Source organism: Mustelus asterias, chromosome 1, assembly GCF_964213995.1.
Source record: "Mustelus asterias chromosome 1, sMusAst1.hap1.1, whole genome shotgun sequence".
Lineage (NCBI taxonomy): Eukaryota > Metazoa > Chordata > Chondrichthyes > Carcharhiniformes > Triakidae > Mustelus > Mustelus asterias.
The window spans coordinates 194,828,807-194,850,933 of record NC_135801.1 but is presented as its reverse complement, the minus strand read 5'-3'; the positions used below and the strand labels follow the sequence as shown (position 1 = coordinate 194,850,933).

At 49.6% G+C, this 22,127-nt stretch overlaps 1 protein-coding gene across 1 annotated transcript in view; it reads left to right on the top strand.

Annotated features, from left to right (window-relative positions):
* Positions 1–22,127, top strand: part of LOC144505158 (hematopoietically-expressed homeobox protein hhex-like) — a 62,651-nt gene that overhangs the window by 18,781 nt on the left and 21,743 nt on the right. Inside the window, exons 2-3 of the mRNA XM_078231122.1 lie at positions 610–788; positions 3,015–3,065. Coding sequence (XP_078087248.1) covers positions 610–788; positions 3,015–3,065 — 230 coding nt within the window. The remainder of the gene's footprint in view (positions 1–609; positions 789–3,014; positions 3,066–22,127) is intronic.

The window sequence follows — 22,127 nt, the reverse complement described above, 5'->3', positions numbered from 1 at the left end:
GGGTCATGGGCTCAAATCCCAGCACAGCAGCTGACGGAATCTAAATTCAATTAATAAATCAGGTACTAAAATGTGATCTCTGTAATAGTGACCATTCAACTAACATCGATTATTGTAAAAACCCATCTGGTTCACTAATGTCCTTTAGGGAAGGAAATCTGCCCTCCTTACCTGGTCTGGCCTACATGTGACTTCAGAGCAATAGCAATGTGGTTGACTCTTAAAAGTCCTCTGAAATGAGCTAACAAGCCTTTCGGTTCAAGGGTAAATAGGGATGGGTAACAAATGTTGGCCCAGCCAACGACGCCCACATCCCATGAATAAAAAGAAAAATGGCTGCCATTACATTACAACTGTGACTACATTTGAAAAGTATGGAGTTGGTTAGAAAGACATTGGGACATCCTCAGTTATCAAAGATTTATAATCAATCAAGTGTTTCCTTCTTCACCCGATATCTGAAACTATTTATTCTCTTTTCTGAAATGGACAGATTGACCTGATGTAAAATGTCATCATTTTCTACTTTGTCCTAATTTTTAATGTCCCCTGCTTCTTTTCTATTTATCCTTCCATTTACTTCAAATTTTCCGCTCTTTTCCCCTTCAGGTAAGGAGTATTTTTGGAATCCGTTCACCCAGCGTTCTGCTCACAAGAGGAAAGGTGGCCAGATCCGATTTTCTAACGATCAGACAGTGGAGTTGGAGAAGAAGTTTGAGATTCAGAAATACCTCTCGCCACCGGAGAGAAAGCGACTGGCCAGAACTCTACATCTCAGCGAGAGGCAGGTGAGTGTGGGAGAGTGTCAGAAAGAAAAACATCCAGCTCTTCGAAAAACCTTCAAAGACCTTCAAAAATAATTTCCACTTCTACCAGTTTCTTGTATTCAACATGAGGGATATTTGTGCTGGAAATTAAACACTTTTCAAGGACAGGTAGCCATTGTCAGCAATGAGCATTCCCAAATAACGATGGAAAGACAGCAAAGCTCCCTCTACACTGTCCCCATCAAACACTCCCAGGACAGGTACAGCACGGGGTTAGATACAGAGTAAAGCTCCCTCTACACTGTCCCCATCAAACACTCGCAGGACAGATACAGCACAGGGTTAGATACAGGGTAAAGCTCCCTCTACACTGTCCCCATCAAACACTCGCAGAATAGGTATAGCACGGGGTTAGATACAGAGTAAAGCTCCCACTACACTGTCCCCATCAAACACTCCCAGGATAGGTACAGCACGGGGTGAAATACAGAGTAACGCTCCGTCTACACTGTCCCCATCAAACACTTCCCGGACAGGTACAGCACAGGGTTAGATATAGAGTAATGCTCCCTCTACATTGTCCCCATCAAACACTCCCAGCACAGGGTTAGATACAGAGTAAAGCTGCCCATGCACTGTACCCATCAAATACGCCCAGAACATGTACAGCTTGGGGTTAGATACAGAGTAAAGCTCCCTGTATAATGTCCCATCAAACACTCCCAGGACAGGTACAGCACAGGGGGAGATACAGAGTAAAGCTCCCTCTACATTGGCCCATCAAACACTCCTAGGACAGATACAGCATGGGGTTAGATACAGAGTAAACCTCCCTCTACACTGTCCCCATCAAACACTCCCAGGACAGGTATGGCACGGGGTTAGAACCAGAGTAAAGCTCCCTCTACACTGTCCCCATCAAACACTCTCAGGACAGGTACAGCACAGGGGTTAGATACAGAGTAAAGCTCCCTCTACATTGTCCCCATCAAACACTTCCCGGACAGGTACAGCACAGCGTTAGATATAGAGTAAAGCTGCCCATGCACTGTACCCATCAAATACGCCCAGAACATGTACAGCATGGGGTTAGATACAGAGTAAAGCTCCCTGTATAATGTCCCAACAAACACTCCCAGGACAGGTACAGCACAGGGGGAGATACACAGTAAAGCTCTCTCTACACTGTCCCCATCAAACACTCCCAGGACAGGTACAGCACGGGGTTAAATACAGAGTAACGCTCCCTCTACACTGTCCCCATCAAACACTCCCAGGACAGGTACAGCACGGGGTTAGATATAGAGTAATGCTCCCTCTACATTGTCTCCATCAAACACTCACAGCACGGGGTTAGATACAGAGTAAAGCTGCCCATGCACTATCCCCATCTAATACGCCCAGGACAGGTACAGCACGGGGTTAGATACAGAGTAAAGCTCCCTCTACACTGTCCCATCAAACACTCTCAGGACAGGTACCGCACGGGGGTCGATACAGAGTAATGCTCCCTCTTCACTGTCCCCATCAAACATTCCCCAGAAGGTACAGCACAAGATTAAATACAGAGTAAAACTCCCTCTACACTGTCACCATCATGCACTCCCCGGACAGGTACAGCACGGGGTTAGTTATAGAGTAACATTCCCTCTACATTGACCCCATCAAACACTCCCAGCACAGGGTTAGGTACAGAGTAAAGCTCCCTCTATAATGTTCCATCAAACACTGATGTGGACTTGCCGGCGTTGGACTGGGGTAAGCACAGTAAGAAGTCTCACAACAACCTGATGTTGTGAGACTTCTTACCATCAAACACTCGAGGACAGGTACAACATGGGATTAGATACAGAGTAAGCTCCCTCTACACTGTCCCATCAAACACTCGTGATGTGGAGATGCCGGCGTTGGACTGGGGTAAACACAGTAAGAAGTTTAACAACACCAGGTTAAAGTCCAACAGGTTTATTTGGTAGCAAAAGCCACACGTGTGGCTTTTGCTACCAAATAAACCTGTTGGACTTTAACCTGGTGTTGTTAAACGTCTTACCATCAAACACTCTCAGGACATGGGTAGCACGGGGTTAGATACGGCGTAAAGCTCCCTCTACACAGTCCCCATCAAACACTCCCAGGACAGGTACAGCACGGGGTCAGATACAGAGTAAAGCTCCCTTGAAAGTGGTGGTTTAGATGACCTTCTGTCTTCGCAACTTCATCTGTTCCACTTTTTTGTTTATTCCACAGGTGAAAACATGGTTTCAGAACAGGAGAGCAAAATGGCGGCGACTGAAGCAGGTATAAAACTAACCTTTTGCCTCCACACTTGCACTGATTGGATAAAATCTGACATTTCATGGACCGAGGCAACTGGCTGCTTTTGGTTTTACGTCTCTCTAACTCGGTGAGAGAACACAAACTCTCAGTCTTTGAACCCCCGAGATGGAACTTGTCCTTGTACAGGAACTTCTACCGCCTCAGACCCTCCTAAAGCACCTTACAGCTAACTTTGTTCTTTGTTCTTTGTTCTCTTTGTTCTAACCAAACATGAACCTAACCAAGTGTTGTCACTGTTGTAATGGAGGAAACACAGAAGCCAATCTGCACACAGCAAGCTCCTGCACACAGCAAATGTGAAAGGTCATGACCACTGATAATCTGTTTTATTGATGTTGATTGAGGGATAAATATTGTCTGGGGCACCGGGGAGAACTCTGCTCCTCTTGTTCGGACAGTGCAGTGAGATTGCTGCCATCTCCCTGAGACAGCTGGTGGGGAATTTTTTGATTTGATTTGATTTAGAACATAGAACATAGAAAGCCACAGCACAAACAGGCCCTTCGGCCCACAAGTTGCGCCGATCACATCCCCACCTCTAGGCCTATCTATAGCCCTCAATCCCATTAAATCCCATGTACTCATCCAGAAGTCTCTTAAAAGACCCCAACGAGTTTGCCTCCACCACCACCGACGTCAGCCGATTCCACTCACCCACCACCCTCTGAGTGAAAAACTTACCCCTGACATCTCCTCTGTACCTACCCCCCAGCACCTTAAACCTGTGTCCTCTCGTAGCAACCATTTCAGCCCTTGGAAATAGCCTCTGAGAGTCTACCCTATCCAGACCTCTCAACATCTTGTAAACCTCTATCAGGTCACCTCTCATCCTTCGTCTCTCCAGGGAGAAGAGACCAAGCTCCCTCAACCTATCCTCATAAGGCATGCCCCCCAATCCAGGCAACATCCTTGTAAATCTCCTCTGCACCCTTTCAATGGCTTCAACATCTTTCCTGTAATGAGGTGACCAGAACTGCGCGCAGTACTCCAAGTGGGGTCCAACCAGGGTCCTATAAAGCTGCAGCATTATCTCCCGACTCCTAAACTCAATCCCTCGATTAATGAAGGCCAGTACGCCGTACGCCTTCTTGACCGCATCCTCCACCTGCGAGGCCGATTTAAGAGTCCTATGGACCCGGACCCCAAGGTCCTTCTGATCCTCTACACTGCTAAGAATGGTACCCTTCATATTATACTGCTGCTTTATCCCATTGGATCTGCCAAAATGGATCACTACACACTTATCCGGGTTGAAGTCCATCTGCCACTTCTCCGCCCAGTCTTGCATTCTATCTATGTCTTGCTGCAACTTCTGACATCCCTCCAAACTATCCACAACACCACCTACCTTGGTGTCGTCAGCAAACTTACCAACCCATCCCTCCACTTCCTCATCCAGGTCATTTATGAAAATGACAAACAGCAAGGGTCCCAGAACAGATCCCTGGGGCACTCCACTGGTCACTGACCTCCATGCAGAGAAAGACCCCTCCACAGCCACTCTCTGCCTTCTGCAGGCAAGCCAGTTCTGGATCCACAAGGCAACAGCCCCTTGGATCCCATGCCCTCTCACTTTCTCAAGAAGTCTTGCATGGGGGACCTTATCGAACGCCTTGCTGAAGTCCATATAGACCACATCCACCGCTCTTCCTTCGTCAATGTGTTTGGTCACATTTTCAAAGAACTCAACCAGGCTCGTAAGGCACGACCTGCCCTTGACAAAGCCGTGCTGACTACTTTTGATCATACTAAACTTCTCTAGATGATCATAAATCCTGTCTCTCAGGATCCTCTCCATCAACTTACCAACCACTGAGGTTAGACTCACCGGTCGGTAATTTCCCGGGCTGTCCCTGTTCCCTTTCTTGAATATAGGGACCACATCTGCAATCCTCCAATCCTCCGGAACCTCTCCCGTCTCCATCGACGATGCAAAGATCATCGCCAAAGGCTCCGCAATCTCCTCCCTCGCCTCCCACAGTAACCTGGGGTACATCCCATCCGGTCCCGGCGACTTACCAACCTTGATGCCATTCAATAGTTCCAACACATCCTCTTTCTTTATGTCCACATGCTCGATCCTTTCTGTCCACCGCAAACCAGCAGTACAACCACCCAGATCCCTTTCCACCGTGAATACCGAGGTAAAGTATTCATTAAGCACCTCCGCCATTTCTAACGGTTCCGCACAAACTTTTCCCCCTTCACCTTTTAAGGGTCCTATGCCTTCACATCTCATCCTTTTACTCTTGACATATTTGTAGAAAGCCTTGGGATTCTCCTTAATCTTACCCGCCAAGGCCTTCTCATGACCCCTTCTCGCTCTCCTAATTTCCTTCTTAAGCTCCTTCCTACATCCCGTATACTCCTCTAAATCCTTAACACCTCCTAGCTCTCTAAACCTTCTGTACGCCTCTCTTTTCTTATTCACCAGGTTCATCACAACCTTCGTGCACCACGGTTCCCGTACCCTACCAACACCCCCCTGTCTCATCGGAACGTTGTCATGCAGAGCTCCAGACAAACATTCCTTGAAAATCCTCCACTTTCCTTCGGTACTTTTCCCCAAGAATGCCTCCTTCCAATTTACCCGTCTAATTTCCTCCCTGATGACACTGTATTTCCCTTTACTCCAGAGAAACACTTTCCTAGCCTGCCTGATCCTATCTCTTTCCAATGCTATCGTGAAGGAGATAGAATTATGATCGCTATCCCCAAGATGCTCACCCACCGAGAGATCCTCCACCTGTCCAGGTTCATTAGCCAGCACCAGATCAAGTACAGCCTCTCCTCTAGTAGGCTTATCCACATACTGTGTCAGGAAACTCTCCTGGACACACCTAACAAACTCCTCTCCATCCAAACCCCTAGCCCTAGGGATATTCCAATCTATGTTTGGGAAATTAAAATCTCCCATCACGACAACTCTGTTATTCCTACATCTCTCCAGGATCTGTTTCCCCATCTGCTCCTCAACATCTCTGTTACTATTGGGTGGCCTATAGAAAACACCCAGCAACGTTACCGACCCCTTCCTGTTCCTAACCTCCACCCACAGAGACTCCGTAGTCAATCCCTCCACGGCGTCCACCTTCTCTACAGCCGTGACACTATCCCTGATCAACAGTGCCACTCCCCCCCCTCTCTTGCCTCCCTCCCTGTCCTTCCTGAAACATCTAAAACCCGGCACCTGAAGCACCCAGTCCTGTCCCTGAGACATCCAAGTCTCCGTAATGGCCACCACATCACAATTCGAAGCAGCAATCCACGCTCTAAGCTCATCCACTTTATTCACTACACTCCTGGCATTAAAATAGACACATCTCAGACCTTCAGCCTGAGCACTTCCCTTCTCCATCACTCGTCTAACCTCCCTCTTACCCTGTTTACATTCCTTATCTATTTGCGAGCTAACCTCCTCGCTCTCAGTCCCCTCATTTCGATTCCCTCCCCCCAACCTTTCTAGTTTAAAGTCTCTCCAGTAGCCTTAGCCAACCTTCCCGCCAGGATATTGGTCCCCCTGGGATTCAAGTGCCACCCGTCTTTTTTAAACAGGTCACACCTGCCCCTAAAGAGGTCCCAATGATCCAAGTACCCAAATCCTTGTCCCTTGCTCCAGTCCCTCAGCCACGCATTCATTCTCCACCGATTCCTGTTCTCACTCTCCCGCGGCACAGGCAGCAATCCCGAGATTACTACCTTTGCATTCCTCTTTCTCAGCTGTCTACCTAACTCCCTATATTCTCTTTTCATGACCCCTTCCCTCTTCCTTCCTATGTCAGCAGTACCTATATGCATCACGACCTTCGGCTCCTCTCCCTCCCCCTTCAGGACTTCTGGGACTCGACCAGAGACATCCCGGACCCCTGCACCAGGGAGGCAAACCACCATCCGAGAGTCCCGTCTGTGTCCGCAAAAACGCCTATCTGACCCCCTCACCGTAGAGTCCCCAATTAGCACTACCCTCCTTTCCTTACCCTTTTGCACTACTGGGCCAGGCTCAGCTCCAGAGACACTGCCACCGCTGCTTCCCCCAGGTGGGCTGTCCACCCCAGTAGTACTCAGACAGGAGTACTTATTATTAAGGGGCACATCCACCGGGGTGCTCACCATCACCCGAGCTTTCTCCTTCCTCACTGTTACCCAGTTACCCTCCTCCCGTGGTCCCGGTGTGACCACCTGCCGATAGCTCCTGTCAATGACCTCCTCACTATCCCTAACCCGGCGAAGGTCCTCGAGCTGCAATTCCAGTTCCCTAACATGGTCCCTTAGGAACCGCAGCTCAACACACCCAGCACAGATATGGTCGTCCGGGAGGCTAGGAGCCTCCAGGACCTCCCACATCCTACATTGGGAACAACATACTGGCCTCACACTCATAATTGCCCCTTTAAACACACAGGGAAAAAAAAAAGTAAATTTATTGTCACATGTATTAGTATACAGTGAAAAGTATTGTTTCTTGCGCGCTATACAGACAAAGCATGCTGTTCATAGAGAAGGAAAGGAGAGAGTGCGGAATGTAGTGTTACAGTCATAGCTAGGGTGTCGAGAGAGATTAGCTAAGTGCGAGGTAGGTCCATTCAAAAGTCTGCTGGCAGCAGGGAAGAAGCTTGAGTCCCAACAATTCAGGAAAGTCAGGGGGCAGAGTTGAATATGGTTGCCATCACAAAGGAGAAAGTGCTAGAGAAACTAAAAGGTCTGAAAATTGATAAATCTCCGGGCCCAGATGGGCTACATCCTAGAGTTCTAAAGGAGATAGCTGAAGAAATAGTGGAGGCGTTAGTTATGATCTTTCAAAAGTCACTGGAGTCAAGGAAAGTCCCAGAGGATTGGAAAATCGCTGTTGTAACCCCACTGTTCAAGAAGGGAACAAGAAAAAAGATGGAAAATTATAGGCCAATTAGCCTAACCTCAGTTGTTGGCAAAATTCTAGAATCCATCGTTAAGGATGAGATTTCTAAATTCTTGGAAGTGCAGGGTCGGATTAAGACAAGTCAGCATGGATTTAGTAAGGGGAGGTCGTGCCTGACAAACCTGTTAGAGTTCTTTGAAGAGATAACAAATAGGTTAGACCAAGGAGAGCCAATGGATGTTATCTATCTTGACTTCCAAAAGGCCTTTGACAAGGTGCCTCACGGGAGACTGCTGAGTAAAATAAGGGCCCATGGTATTCGAGGCAAGGTACTAACATAGAAATCATAGAAACCCTACAGTGCAGAAGGAGGCCATTCGGCCCATCGAGTCTGCACCGACCACAATCCCACCCAGGCACTAACCCCACATATTTACCCGCTAATCCCTCTAACCTACGCATCCCAGAACTCGAAGGGGCAATTTTTAACCTGGCCAATCAACCTAACCCGCACATCTTTGGACTGTGGGAGGAAACCGGAGCACCCGGAGGAAACCCACGCAGACACGAGGAGAATGTGCAAACTCCACACAGACAGTGCCCCGAGCTGGGAATCGAACCCAGGACCCTGGAGCTGTGAAGCAGCAGTGCTAACCACTGTGGATTGACGATTGGCTGTCAGACAGAAGGCAGAGAGTTGGGATAAAAGGTTCTTTCTCAGAATGGCAACCGGTGACAAGTGGTGTCCCGCAGGGTTCAGTGTTGGGGCCCCAGCTGTTCTCTTTATATATTAACGATCTAGATGACGGGACTGGGAGCATTCTGGCCAAGTTTGCCGATGATACAAAGATAGGTGGAGGGGCAGGTAGTATTGAGGAGGTGGGGAGGCTGCAGAAAGATTTAGACAGTTTAGGAGAGTGGTCCAAGAAGTGGCTGATGAAATTCAACGTGGGCAAGTGCGAGGTCGTACACTTTGGAAAAAAGAATAGAGGCATGGACTATTTTCTAAACGGTGACAAAATTCATAATGCTAAAGTGCAAAGGGACTTGGGAGTCCTAGTCCAGGATTCTCTAAAGGTAAACTTGCAGGTTGAGTCCGTAATTAGGAAAGCAAATGTAATGTTGTCATTTATCTCAAGAGGCTTGGAATACAAAAGCAGGGATGTACTTCTGAGGCTTTATAAAGCACTGGTTAGGCCCCATTTGGAGTACTGTGAGCAATTTTGGGCCCCACACCTCAGGAAGGACATACTGGCACTGGAGCGGGTCCAGCGGAGATTCACACGGATGATCCCAGGAATGGTAGGCCTGACATACGATGAACGTCTGAGGATCGTGGGATTATATTCATTGGAGTTTAGGAGGTTGAGGGGAGATCTGATAGAAACTTACAAGATAATGAACGGCTTAGATAGGATGGACGTAGGGAAGTTGTTTCCATTAACAGGGGAGACTAGGACGCGGGGGCACAGCCTTAGAATAAAAGGGAGTCACTTTAGAACAGAGATGAGGAGAAATTTCTTCAGCCAGAGAGTGGTGGGTCTGTGGAATTCATTGCCACAGAGGGCTGTGGAGGCCGAGACGTTGAGCGTCTTCAAGACAGAAATTGATAAATTCTTGATTTCTCGAGGAATTAAGGGCTATGGGGAGAGAGCGGGTAAATGGAGTTGAAATCAACCATGATTGAATGGTGGAGTGGACTCGATGGGCCGAATGGCCTTACTTCCGCTCCTATGTCTTATGGTCTTATGGTCTTGAGTCGGTTGGTACGTAACCTCAGATTTTTGCATCTTTTTCTCGACGGAAGAAGGTGGAAGAGAGAATGTCTACACTGTCACCATCATGCACTCCCCGGACAGGTACAGCACGGGGTTAGATATAGAGTAACATTCCCTCTACATTGCCCCCATCAAACACTCCCAGCACAGGGTTAGGTACAGAGTAAAGCTCCCTCTATAATGTCTACACTGTCACCATCATGCACTCCCCGGACAGGTACAGCACAGGGTTAGATATAGAGTAACATTCCCTCTACATTGCCCCCATCAAACACTCCCAGCACAGGGTTAGGTACAGAGTAAAGCTCCCTCTATAATGTCCCATCAAACACTGATGTGGAGATGCCGGCGTTGGGCTGGGGTAAGCACAGTAAGAAGTCTCACAACAACCTGGTGTTGTGAGACTTCTTACCATCAAACACTCCAGGACAGGTACAACATGGGATTAGATACAGAGTAAGCTCCCTCTACACTGTCCCATCAAGCACTCTCAGGACATGGATAGCACGGGGTTAGATACGGCGTAAAGCTCCCTCTACACAGTCCCCATCAAACACTGTGCGTGGGGTCCTTAATTATGCTGGCTGATTTTCCAAGGCAGCGGGAAGTGTAGACAGAGTCATTGGATGGGAGGCTGGTTTGAGTGACGGACTGGGCAGAGCAGAAGTTTCTTGCGGTCTTGGGCAGAGCAGGAGCCATACCAAGCTGTGATACAACCAGAAAGAATACTTTGTATGGTGCATCTGTAAAAGTTGGTGAGAGTCATAATGGTCATTCTAAATTTCCTTAGAAATAATAGAAGAGAAAAGTTGCGCTTTATATCGAGGGGGCTAAACCACAAGGGGGTAGAAGTCGTGCTTCAGCTGTACCTTGCGCCAGTTTCTACCTGGAGGATTGAGAGGTAATCTGGGCTGCTCACGTTCGGTAGAATTAACTGGCCTTGAGGGGAGTGCGGTGTAGATTCTCCAGAATGATGTCCAGATTCCTCGGGTTAAACCAAGGGCATAGCTTGCACAAACTAGGGATATATCCCCTGGAATTTGGGTGCTGAAGAGATGGTTTGATCAAAGAGTTCAAGTTATTGAAGGAAAACGGTGTGCCCTGATTGGTGAGTGTAGGACGATGGAACATCGTCCAACAACTAGAGTGAGATCTTTTCTGCACAAGTTCGATATCCTCTTCCACAAAAGGTAATTGTTTCTGGGTAATTTGTTGATTTAATCAGAGATTGAGAGGCTTTTGTTAACTATGAGGCAATTGGGGAAAAGTTGTTGGAATTTGGATATGGTAGGGATTCCCAAACCTTTCCAGTCACGGAACCCTTTTGACCTCCCAAGAATACCGAGGGAAGACCTGAGAAATATTCTGTTTTAAAGTTTATTTATTAGTGTCACAAGTAGGCTTACATTAACACTGCAATGAAATTACTGTGAAAATCCCTTAGTCGCCACACTCCGGTGCCTGTTCGGGTACACTGAGGGAGAATTTAGCATGATCAATACATCTAAACAACACATCTTTCAGACTGTGGGAGGAAACTGGAGCACCCGGAGGAAACCCACGCAGACATGGAGAGACCAGACTCTGCACAGACAGCAAATCAAGCCAGGAATCGAACCCTGGTCCCTGGTGCCGTGAGGCAGCAGTGCTAACCACTGTCACTGTGTCGCTGATTGTGATGAAGAGTGACACACACACACCCACATACACACACACACCCACATACACACACATCCACACACCCACACACAACATACTCACACACACACCCATACACACACACACCCACACACCCACATACACAACCACATACACACCCACCCACACACATCCACACACACACACACTCTCACACACACCCACACACTCTCTCACACACATACGCACACATACACACTTACATACAATCATACACACACAAGCTCTCACACACACACCCTCTCACACACACACCCTCTCACACACACACACCCTCTCACACACACACACCCTCTCACACACACACACCCTCACACACACACACTCACACACACACACTCACACATACACACTCACACACACACACTCACACACACACACACACACACACAAAGAACAAAGAACAAAGAACAGTACAGCACAGGAAACAGGCCCTTCGGCCCTCCAAGCCTGTGCCACTCCTTGGTCCAACTAGACCAATCGTTTGTATCCAGGTATGTCTTAAACGATGTCAGCGTGTCTACCTCCACCACCCTACTTGGCAGCGCATTCCAGGCCCCCACCACCCTCTGTGTAAAAAAATCCCTCTAATATCTGAGTTATACTTCGCCCCTCTCACCTTGAGCCCGTTACCCTTCGTGATCGTCACTTCTGATCTGGGAAAAAGCTTCCCACTGTTCACCCTATCTAACCCCTTCATAATCTTGTACACCTCGATTAGATCTCCCCTCATTCTCCGTCTTTCCAGGGAGAACAACCCCAGTTTACCCAATCTCTCCTCATAGCTAAGACCCTCCATACCAGGCAACATCCTGGTAAACCTTCTCTGCACTCTCTCTAACGCCTCCACGTCCTTCTGGTAGTGCGGCGACTGGAACTGGACGCAGTACCCCAAATGTGGCCTAACCAGCGTTCTATACAGCTGCATCATCAGACTCCAGCTTTTATACTATATACCCTGTCCTATAAAGGCAAGCATACCATATGCCTTCTTCACCACCTTCTCCACCTGTGTTGCCACCTTCAAGGATTTGTGGACTTGCACACCTAGGTCCCTCTGTGTTTCTATACTCTTGATGGCTCTGCCATTTATTGTATAACTCCTCCCCAAATTATTTCTTCCAAAATGCATCACTTCACATTTATCCGGATTAAATTCCATCTGCCACCTCTCCGCCCAATTTTCCAGCCTCTCGATATCCTGCTGTATTGCCCGACAATGTTCATCGCTATCCGCAAGTCCAGCCATCTTTGTGTCATCCGCAAACTTGCTGATAACACCAGTTACACCTTCTTCCAAATCATTTATATATATCACAAATAGCAGAGGTCCCAGTACAGAGCCCTGCGGAACACCACTGGTCACAGACCTCCAGCCGGAAACATAGAACATAGAACATAGAAAGCCACAGCACAAACAGGCCCTTCGGCCCACAAGTTGCGCTGATCATATCCCTACCTCTAGGCCTATCTATAGCCCTCAATCCCATTAAATCCCATGTACTCATCCAGAAGTCTCTTAAAAGACCCCAACGAGTTTGCCTCCACCACCACCGACGTCAGCCGATTCCACTCACCCACCACCCTCTGAGTGAAAAACTTACCCCTGACATCTCCTCTGTACCTACCCCCCAGCACCTTAAACCTGTGTCCTCTCGTAGCAACCATTTCAGCCCTTGGAAATAGCCTCTGAGAGTCTACCCTATCCAGACCTCTCAACATCTTGTAAACCTCTATCAGGTCACCTCTCATCCTTCGTCTCTCCAGGGAGAAGAGACCAAGCTCCCTCAACCTATCCTCATAAGGCATGCCCCCCAATCCAGGCAACATCCTTGTAAATCTCCTCTGCACCCTTTCAATGGCTTCAACATCTTTCCTGTAATGAGGTGACCAGAACTGCGCGCAGTACTCCAAGTGGGGTCTAACCAGGGTCCTATAAAGCTGCAGCATTATCTCCCGACTCCGAAACTCAATCCCTCGATTAATGAAGGCTAGTACGCCGTACGCCTTCTTGACCGCATCCTCCACCTGCGAGGCCGATTTAAGAGTCCTATGGACCCGGACCCCAAGGTCCTTCTGATCCTCTACACTGCTAAGAATGGTACCCTTCATATTATACTGCTGCTTCATCCCATTGGATCTGCCAAAATGGATCACTACACACTTATCCGGGTTGAAGTCCATCTGCCACTTCTCCGCCCAGTCTTGCATTCTATCTATGTCTCGCTGCAACTTCTGACATCCCTCCAAACTATCCACAACACCACCTACCTTGGTGTCGTCAGCAAACTTACCAACCCATCCCTCCACTTCCTCATCCAGGTCATTTATGAAAATGACAAACAGCAAGGGTCCCAGAACAGATCCCTGGGGCACTCCACTGGTCACTGACCTCCATGCAGAGAAAGACCCCTCCACAGCCACTCTCTGCCTTCTGCAGGCAAGCCAGTTCTGGATCCACAAGGCAACAGCCCCTTGGATCCCATGCCCTCTCACTTTCTCAAGAAGTCTTGCATGGGGGACCTTATCGAACGCCTTGCTGAAGTCCATATAGACCATATCCACCGCTCTTCCTTCGTCAATGTGTTTGGTCACATTTTCAAAGAACTCAACCAGGCTCGTAAGGCACGACCTGCCCTTGACAAAGCCGTGCTGACTACTTTTGATCATACTAAACTTCTCTAGATGATCATAAATCCTGTCTCTCAGGATCCTCTCCATCAACTTACCAACCACTGAGGTTAGACTCACCGGTCGGTAATTTCCCGGGCTATCCCTGTTCCCTTTCCTGAATATAGGGACCACATCTGCAATCCTCCAATCCTCCGGAACCTCTCCCGTCTCCATCGACGATGCAAAGATCATCGCCAAAGGCTCCGCAATCTCCTCCCTCGCCTCCCACAGTAACCTGGGGTACATCCCATCCGGTCCCGGCGACTTACCAACCTTGATGCCATTCAATAGTTCCAACACATCCTCTTTCTTTATGTCCACATGCTCGATCCTTTCTGTCCACCGCAAACCAGCAGTACAACCACCCAGATCCCTTTCCACCGTGAATACCGAGGTAAAGTATTCATTAAGCACCTCCGCCATTTCTAACGGTTCCGCACAAACTTTTCCCCCTTCACCTTTTAAGGGTCCTATGCCTTCACATCTCATCCTTTTACTCTTGACATATTTGTAGAAAGCCTTGGGATTCTCCTTAATCTTACCCGCCAAGACCTTCTCATGACCCCTTCTCGCTCTCCTAATTTCCTTCTTAAGCTCCTTCCTACATCCCGTATACTCCTCTAAATCCTTAACACCTCCTAGCTCTCTGAACCTTCTGTACGCCTCTCTTTTCTTATTCACCAGGTTCATCACAACCTTCGTGCACCACGGTTCCCGTACCCTACCAACACCCCCCTGTCTCATCGGAACGTTGTCATGCAGAGCTCCAGACAAACATTCCTTGAAAATCCTCCACTTTCCTTCGGTACTTTTCCCCAAGGAAAAAGACCCTTCGACCGCTACCCTCTGTCTCCTATGGCCAAGCCAGTTCTCCACCCATCTAGCCACTTCTCCTTGTATCCCATGAGCCTTAACCTTCTTAACCAACCTGCCATGTGGGACTTTGTCAAATGCCTTACTGAAATCCATATAGACGACATCCACGGCCCTTCCTTTGTCAATCGTTTTTGTCACTTCCTCAAAAAACTCCACCAAATTTGTAAGACACGACCTCCCTCTTACAAAACCATGCTGTCTGTCACTAATGAGACACACTCTCTCTCACACACACACACTCTCTCTCACACACACACTCATACACACACACTCTCAAACAAACACTCACACACACACACACTCATACACACACACACACTCTCAAACAAACACTCACACACACATACACTCACAAAAATACACTCACATACACACACCCACACACACTCTCTCACACATGCACACTCACACACGCACACACTCACACATACAGATGCACACACACAGAGACACAGACACATACAGGTACACACATACACATACAGACACTCACACACATGCACACACACACACACCAATCGCTCACACAAGCCCCGCTCCCTCTCACAGACCCCACTCCCTCTCACAGATCCTTCTCCCGCTCGCAGACTGCACTCCCTCTTGCAGACCCTGCTCTCTCTCTCTCGCATAGCCCGCTCTCTCTTGCAGACACGCTCCCTTGCGCAGATCTTGCTGCCTCTCGCGGACCCCACTCCCTCTCGCGGACCCCGCTCTCTCTCGCTGACCCTGCCCTCTCTCTCGAGGACCCCGCTGTCTCTCGAGGACCCCGTTCTCTCTCGTGGACCCCGCTCCCTGCAGCAGAACCCGCTCTCTTTTGCAGCCCCCGCTCCCCCTACTGGACCCCACTCTCTCTCGCGGACCCCGCTACCCCAAGCGGAACCCCCTCTCTCTCGCGGACCCCGCTCCCCCTACCGGACCCCACTCTCTCTCGCGGACCCCACTACCCCAAGCGGAACCCCCTCCCTCTCGCAGACCCCGCTCCCTCTCGCAGAGCCCGCTCCCTCTCGCAGACCCCGCTCCCTCTCGCAGAGCCCGCTCCCTCTCGCAGACCCCGCTCCCTCTTACAGACCTTGCCACGTGATAGTGAGGAGAGGGATAGGGAGAGAGAGCAGTTGAACACGTGGCTACAGGGATGGTGCAGGAGGGAGGGATTCAGATACCTGGACAATTGGAGCTCATTCTGGGGTAGGTGGGACCTCTACAAAGGGATGGTCTACACCTGAACCAGAAGGGTACCAATATCCTGTGGGGGGGAATTTGCTAATGCTCTTCGGGAGGGTTTAAACTAATTCAGCAGGGGGATGGGAACCTGAATTGTAGATCCAGTGTACAGGAGGTTGAGAGTAGTGAGGTCATGGATGAGGTTTCAGCATCGCAGGAGTGTACTGGCAGGCAGGAAGGTGGTTTGAAGTGTGTATACTTCAACGCCAGGAGCATCCGGAATAAGGTGGGTGAACTCGCAGCATGGGTTGGTACCTGGGACTTCGATGTTGTGGCCATCTCAGAGACATGGATAGAGCAGGGACAGGAATGGTTGTTGCAGGTTCCGGAGTTTAGATGTCTCAGTAAGAGCAGGGAAGGTGGTAAAAGAGGTGGAGGTGTGGCATTGTTAGTCAAGGACAGTATTACGGTGGCAGAAAGGACATTTGATGAGGACTCGTCTACTGAGGTAGTATGGGCTGAGGTTAGAAACAGGAAAGGAGAGGTCACCCTGTTGGGAGTTTTCTATAGGCCTCCGAAAAGTTCCAGAGATGTCGAGGAAAGGATTGCAAAGAAGATTCTGGATAGGAGCGAAAGTAACAGGGTAGTTGTTATGGGGGACTTTAACTTTACAAATATTGACTGGAAAAGTTATAGTTCGAGTACTTTAGAGGGTCAGTTTTTGTCCAATGTGTGCAGGAGGGTTTCCTGACACAGTATGTAGATAGACCAACAAGAGGCGAGGCCACATTGGATTTGGTAGTGGGTAATGAACCAGGCCAGGTGTTAGATTTGGAGGTAGGTGAGCACTTTGGTGATAGTGACCACAATTCGGTTACGTTTACTTTAGCGATGGAAAGGGATAGGTATATACCGAAGGGCAAGAGTTATAGCTGGGGGAAAGGAAATTATGATGTGATTAGGCGTGATTTAGGATGCATAGGTTGGGGAAGGAAACTGCAGGGGATAGGCACAATTGAAATGTGGAGCTTGTTCAAGGAACAGCACTGCGTGTCCTTGATAAGTATGTACCTGTCAGGCAGGGAGGAAGTGGTCAAGCAAGGGAACTGTGGTTTATTAAAGAAGTTGAATCTCTTGTGAAGAGGGAGAAGGAGACTTATGTAAAGATGAGACGTGAAGGCTCAGTTAGGGCGCTTGAGAGTTACAAGTTAGCCGGGAAGGACCTAAAGAGAGAGTTAAGAAGAACCAGGAGGGGACATGAGAAGACTTTGGCAGGTAGGAAACCCTAAAGCTTTCTATAGGTATGTCAGGAATAAAAGAATGACTAGGGTAAGATTAGGTCCAGTCAAGGACAGTAGTGGGAAGTTGTGCGTGGAGTCTGAAGAGATAGGAGAGGCACTAAATGAATATTTTTCACTCAGGAAAAAGACAATGTTGTCGAGGAGAATACTGAGATACAGGCTATTGGACTAGATGGGATTGAGGTTAATAAGGAGGAGGTGTTAGCAATTCTGGAAAGTGTGAAAATAGATAAGTCCCCTGGGCCGGATGGGATTTATCCTCGGATTCTCTGGGAGGCTAGGGAGGAGATTGCAGAGCCTTTGGCTTTGATCTTTATGTCGTCATTGTCTACAGGAATAGTGCCAGAAGACTGGAGGATAGCAAATGTTGTCCCCTTGTTCAAGAAGGGGAGTGGAGACTAGTGAGCCTTACTTCTGTTGTGGGCAAAGTTTTGGAAAGGATTATACGAGATAGGATTTATAATCATCAAGAAAGGAAAAATTTGATTAGGGATAGTCAACACGGTTTTGTGAAGGGTAGGTCGTGCCTCACAAATCTTATTGAGTTCTTTGAGAAGGTGACCAAAGAGGTGGATGAGGGAAAAGCAGTTGATGTGGTGTATATGGATTTCAATAAAGCGTTTAATAAGGTTCCCACAGTAAGCTATTGCAGAAGATACGGACACATGGGATTGAGGGTGATTTAGTGGTTTGGATCAGGAATTGGCTAGCTGTAAGAAGACAGAGGGTGGTGGTTGATGCGAAATGTTCAAGCTGGAGTTCAGTTACTAGTGGTGTACCGCAAGGATCTGATTTGGGGCCACTGCTGTTTGTCATTTTTATAAATGATCTGGACGAGGGCGTCGAAGGATGGGTTAGTAAATTTGCGGGTGACACTAAAGTCAGTGGAGTTGTGGACAGTGCGGAAGGTTGTTGCAGGTTACAGAGGGACATAGATAAGCTGCAGAGCTGGGCTGAGAGGTGGCAAATGGAGTTTAATGCGGAAAAGTATGAGGTGATTCACTTTGGAAGGAGTAACAGGAATACAGAGTACTGGGCTAATGGTAAGATACTTGGTAGTGTGGATGAGCAGAGGGATCTCGGTGTCCATGTGCATAGATCCCTGAAAGTTGGCACCCAGGTTGATCGGGTTGTTAAAAAGGCATACGGAGTGTTAGCTTTTATTGGTAGAGGGATTGAGTTTCGGAGCCAGGAGGTCATGTTGCAGCTGTACAAAACTCTTGGAGTATTGCGTACAGTTCTGGTCGCGCATTATAGAAAGGATGTGGAAGCATTGGAAAGGGTGCAGAGGAGATTTACCAGGATGTTGCCTGGCATGGTGAGAAGGTCTTATGAGGAAAGGCTGAGGGACTTGAAGTTGTTTTCGTTAGAGAAAAGGTTAAGAGGTGACTTAATAGAGGCATACAAGATGGTCAGAGGATTAGATAGGGTGGATAGTGAGAGCCTTTTTCCTCGGATGGTGATGGCTAGCATGAGGGGACATAGCTTTAAATTGAGGGGTGAGAGATATAGGACAGATGTCAGAGGTAGGTTCTTTACTCAGAGAGTAGCAAGGGCGTGGAATGCCCTGCCTGCAGCAGTAGTGGACTCGCCAACATTAAGGGCATTTAAATGGTCATTGGATAAACATATGGATGATATTGGTAGAGTGTAGGTTAGATGGGCTTTAGATTGGTTTCACTGGTTGGCGCAACATCGAGGGCTGAAATGTTCTATGTTCTATGTTCTGCTCCCTCTCGCAAACACCGCACCCTCTCACAGACCCCGCTCCCTCTCACAGACCCCGCTCCCTCTCGCAGACCCCGCTCCCTCTCACAGACCCCGCTCCCGCTCGCGGAGCCCGCTGCCTCTCTCGCGGAGCCCGCTGCCTCTCTCGCGGAGCCCGCTGCCTCTCTCGCGGAGCCCGCTGCCTCTCTCGCGGAGCCCGCTGCCTCTCTCGCGGAGCCCGCTGCCTCTCTCGCGGAGCCCGCTGCCTCTCTCGCGGAGCCCGCTGCCTCTCTCGCGGTGCCCGCTGCCTCTCTCGCGGAGCCCGCTGCCTCTCTCGCGGAGCCCGCTGCCTCTCTCGCGGAGCCCGCTGCCTCTCTCGCGGAGCCCGCTGCCTCTCTCGCGGAGCCCGCTGCCTCTCTCGCGGAGCCCGCTGCCTCTCTCGCGGAGCCCGCTGCCTCTCTCGCGGAGCCCGCTGCCTCTCTCGCGGAGCCCGCTGCCTCTCTCGCGGAGCCCGCTGCCTCTCTCGCGGAGCCCGCTGCCTCTCTCGCGGAGCCCGCTGCCTCTCTCGCGGAGCCCGCTGCCTCTCTCGCGGAGCCCGCTGCCTCTCTCGCGGAGCCCGCTGCCTCTCTCGCGGAGCCCGCTCCCTCTCTCGCGGAGCCCGCTCCCTCTCTCGCGGAGCCCGCTCCCTCTCTCGCGGAGCCCGCTCCCTCTCTCGCGGAGCCCGCTCCCTCTCTCGCGGAGCCCGCTCCCTCTCTCGCGGAGCCCGCTCCCTCTCTCGCGGAGCCCGCTCCCTCTCTCGCGGAGCCCGCTCCCTCTCTCGCGGAGCCCGCTCCCTCTCTCGCGGAGCCCGCTCCCTCTCTCGCGGAGCCCGCTCCCTCTCTCGCGGAGCCCGCTCCCTCTCTCGCGGAGCCCGCTCCCTCTCTCGCGGAGCCCGCTCCCTCTCTCGCGGAGCCCGCTCCCTCTCTCGCGGAGCCCGCTCCCTCTCTCGCGGACCCCGCTCCCTCTCTCGCGGACCCCTCTCCCTCTCTCGCGGACCCCTCTCCCTCTCTCGCGGACCCCTCTCCCTCTCTCGCGGAGCCCGCTCCCTCTCTCACCTTTGTGCCTTTTCTGCTCTCAACCTGATCGATACAATTTGAATTTCTTGCTATTTCACTCATCCAATCCGAACCTGGATTCTGGGGAAGGCAGCTTCTGATTGGACAGGTTGGAAGCAGCACTGGAAGCGTGGCCTGCCGCGGAGCCACTGGGAGACTCCCGCAGAACCCCGGGATCTACAAAATCCAGTTTGGGAATCTGTGGGACTTGGGACATGGAGTTAAGTCACAGATCAGACATATTCTTATTGAATGGTAATTCAGGCTTGATGGGCTAAATGGCTTCCTCCTGTTCCTACATTTCTATCCATCTACAATTACATTCTCGCATTCTGGCCGGAATTCCCCAATCTCGTTCCTCCCGCTGCCGGTGAGAATGGAGAATTTGGCACTCGGCCAAATCTCCACACACAGCAGCGCAACTGGAGAATCCCAGCCTCTGTTCTTCCAATCTCCAGCCATGCTCTCTCCAGGGAGAGGTGAGAAAGGGAAGAGATTTTTATAAAGTATTCATGTCTGTCATTAGCAAGGCTGATTTTCATTATTGATCCCTTAGTTTGATGCAATTGTATGACTTGCCGGGCACCTCAGAGGGCAGCTAAAAGTTCACCAAGTTGATGCGACATTGGAGTCATGTTGACTCAGATTGGGTAAGTTTCCTTCCTTAACCAACGTAACCAAACCCCCAGTTGTGACTTTGCAATCAGCCAACAAGCTTGGTTTCTCCAAGTTAAGTTGAACCAAATAAGACAAATGATCTTATTTGCCTTCTGAAAATTATTTCATTCCGGGGATGTGGGCATTACCTGGAAGGGCAAACTTCCTTTAGTTGGCCCTTGAGAAGTTGGTGGTGAGCTGCCATCTTGAACCGCTGTAGTCCATGTGTTGTAGGTACACCACAGTGCTGTTAGGAGGGGAGTTTCAGGATTTTGACCCAGCAATAGTGAAGGAACAGCTGATATATTTCCAGGTCAGGGTGGAGAGCTTGGGAGGTGATGGTGTTCTCATGTGCTGTCTTTGTCTTTCTAAGTTAGCTGGTTAGCACTGCTGTCCCACAGCGCCAGGGACCCGGGTGCAGTTCCAGCCTCGAGAGTGACTGGGTGGAGTTTGCACATTCTCCCCTGTGTTTCCTCTGAGCACTCGCACAGGTCCAAAGATATGCAAGTTAGGTTGATTGGCCATGCTAAATTGCTCCTTAGTGTTAGGGGGATTAGCAGGGTGAAAATGTGGGGTTATGGAGACAGGACCTGGATGGGATTGTTATTGGTGCCGGCTCGATAGGCCAAATGGTCTCCTGCTGCCTTGTAGCGAGTCTCTGAGTCTAAGTGGAGGTCTGGGCTTATCTTGTTACCTCCTGCCTCAGGCAGGCTGAGTTCGACCCAATGTTGTGCACTTAACCATGAAGCCACAGAATGAAACACCAGAGTATAAATAAGGCTAGAAGTTTATCTTTTGTTGCCATCCATGAGGAGCTTGCAGAGTGCAAAGGTTTTGCACTTGCAGTTCATGATGTCACCTCAAAGTGTGATATCCTTGTAACTCACACCAAGGTTCTTGGTACAGGTGTCAAAAGAAGAGTAAAATGTGGGTATGGAAATAACATTTCTCATGCCTGTTGTCTATATCTGTTTCTCTGACTCACTTGGTAACCACGGAGTCTGGGGTCGGGGGAGGGGACGAACTTGTCCCACCAAGGTGGTGAAGCTGGGCCTGAGCATTTTAAATTTTCACCACGAGCTACACGAGGCAACACAGTATCAGGACCGGTGACTGAACGCTTCATAGAGTCCTGGTATGAGGCCATTCGGGCCATCATACCTGTATCAGCTCTCTGACAGAGCTATCTGATAAGACCCACTTCCCCGCACTTGCTCCATAGA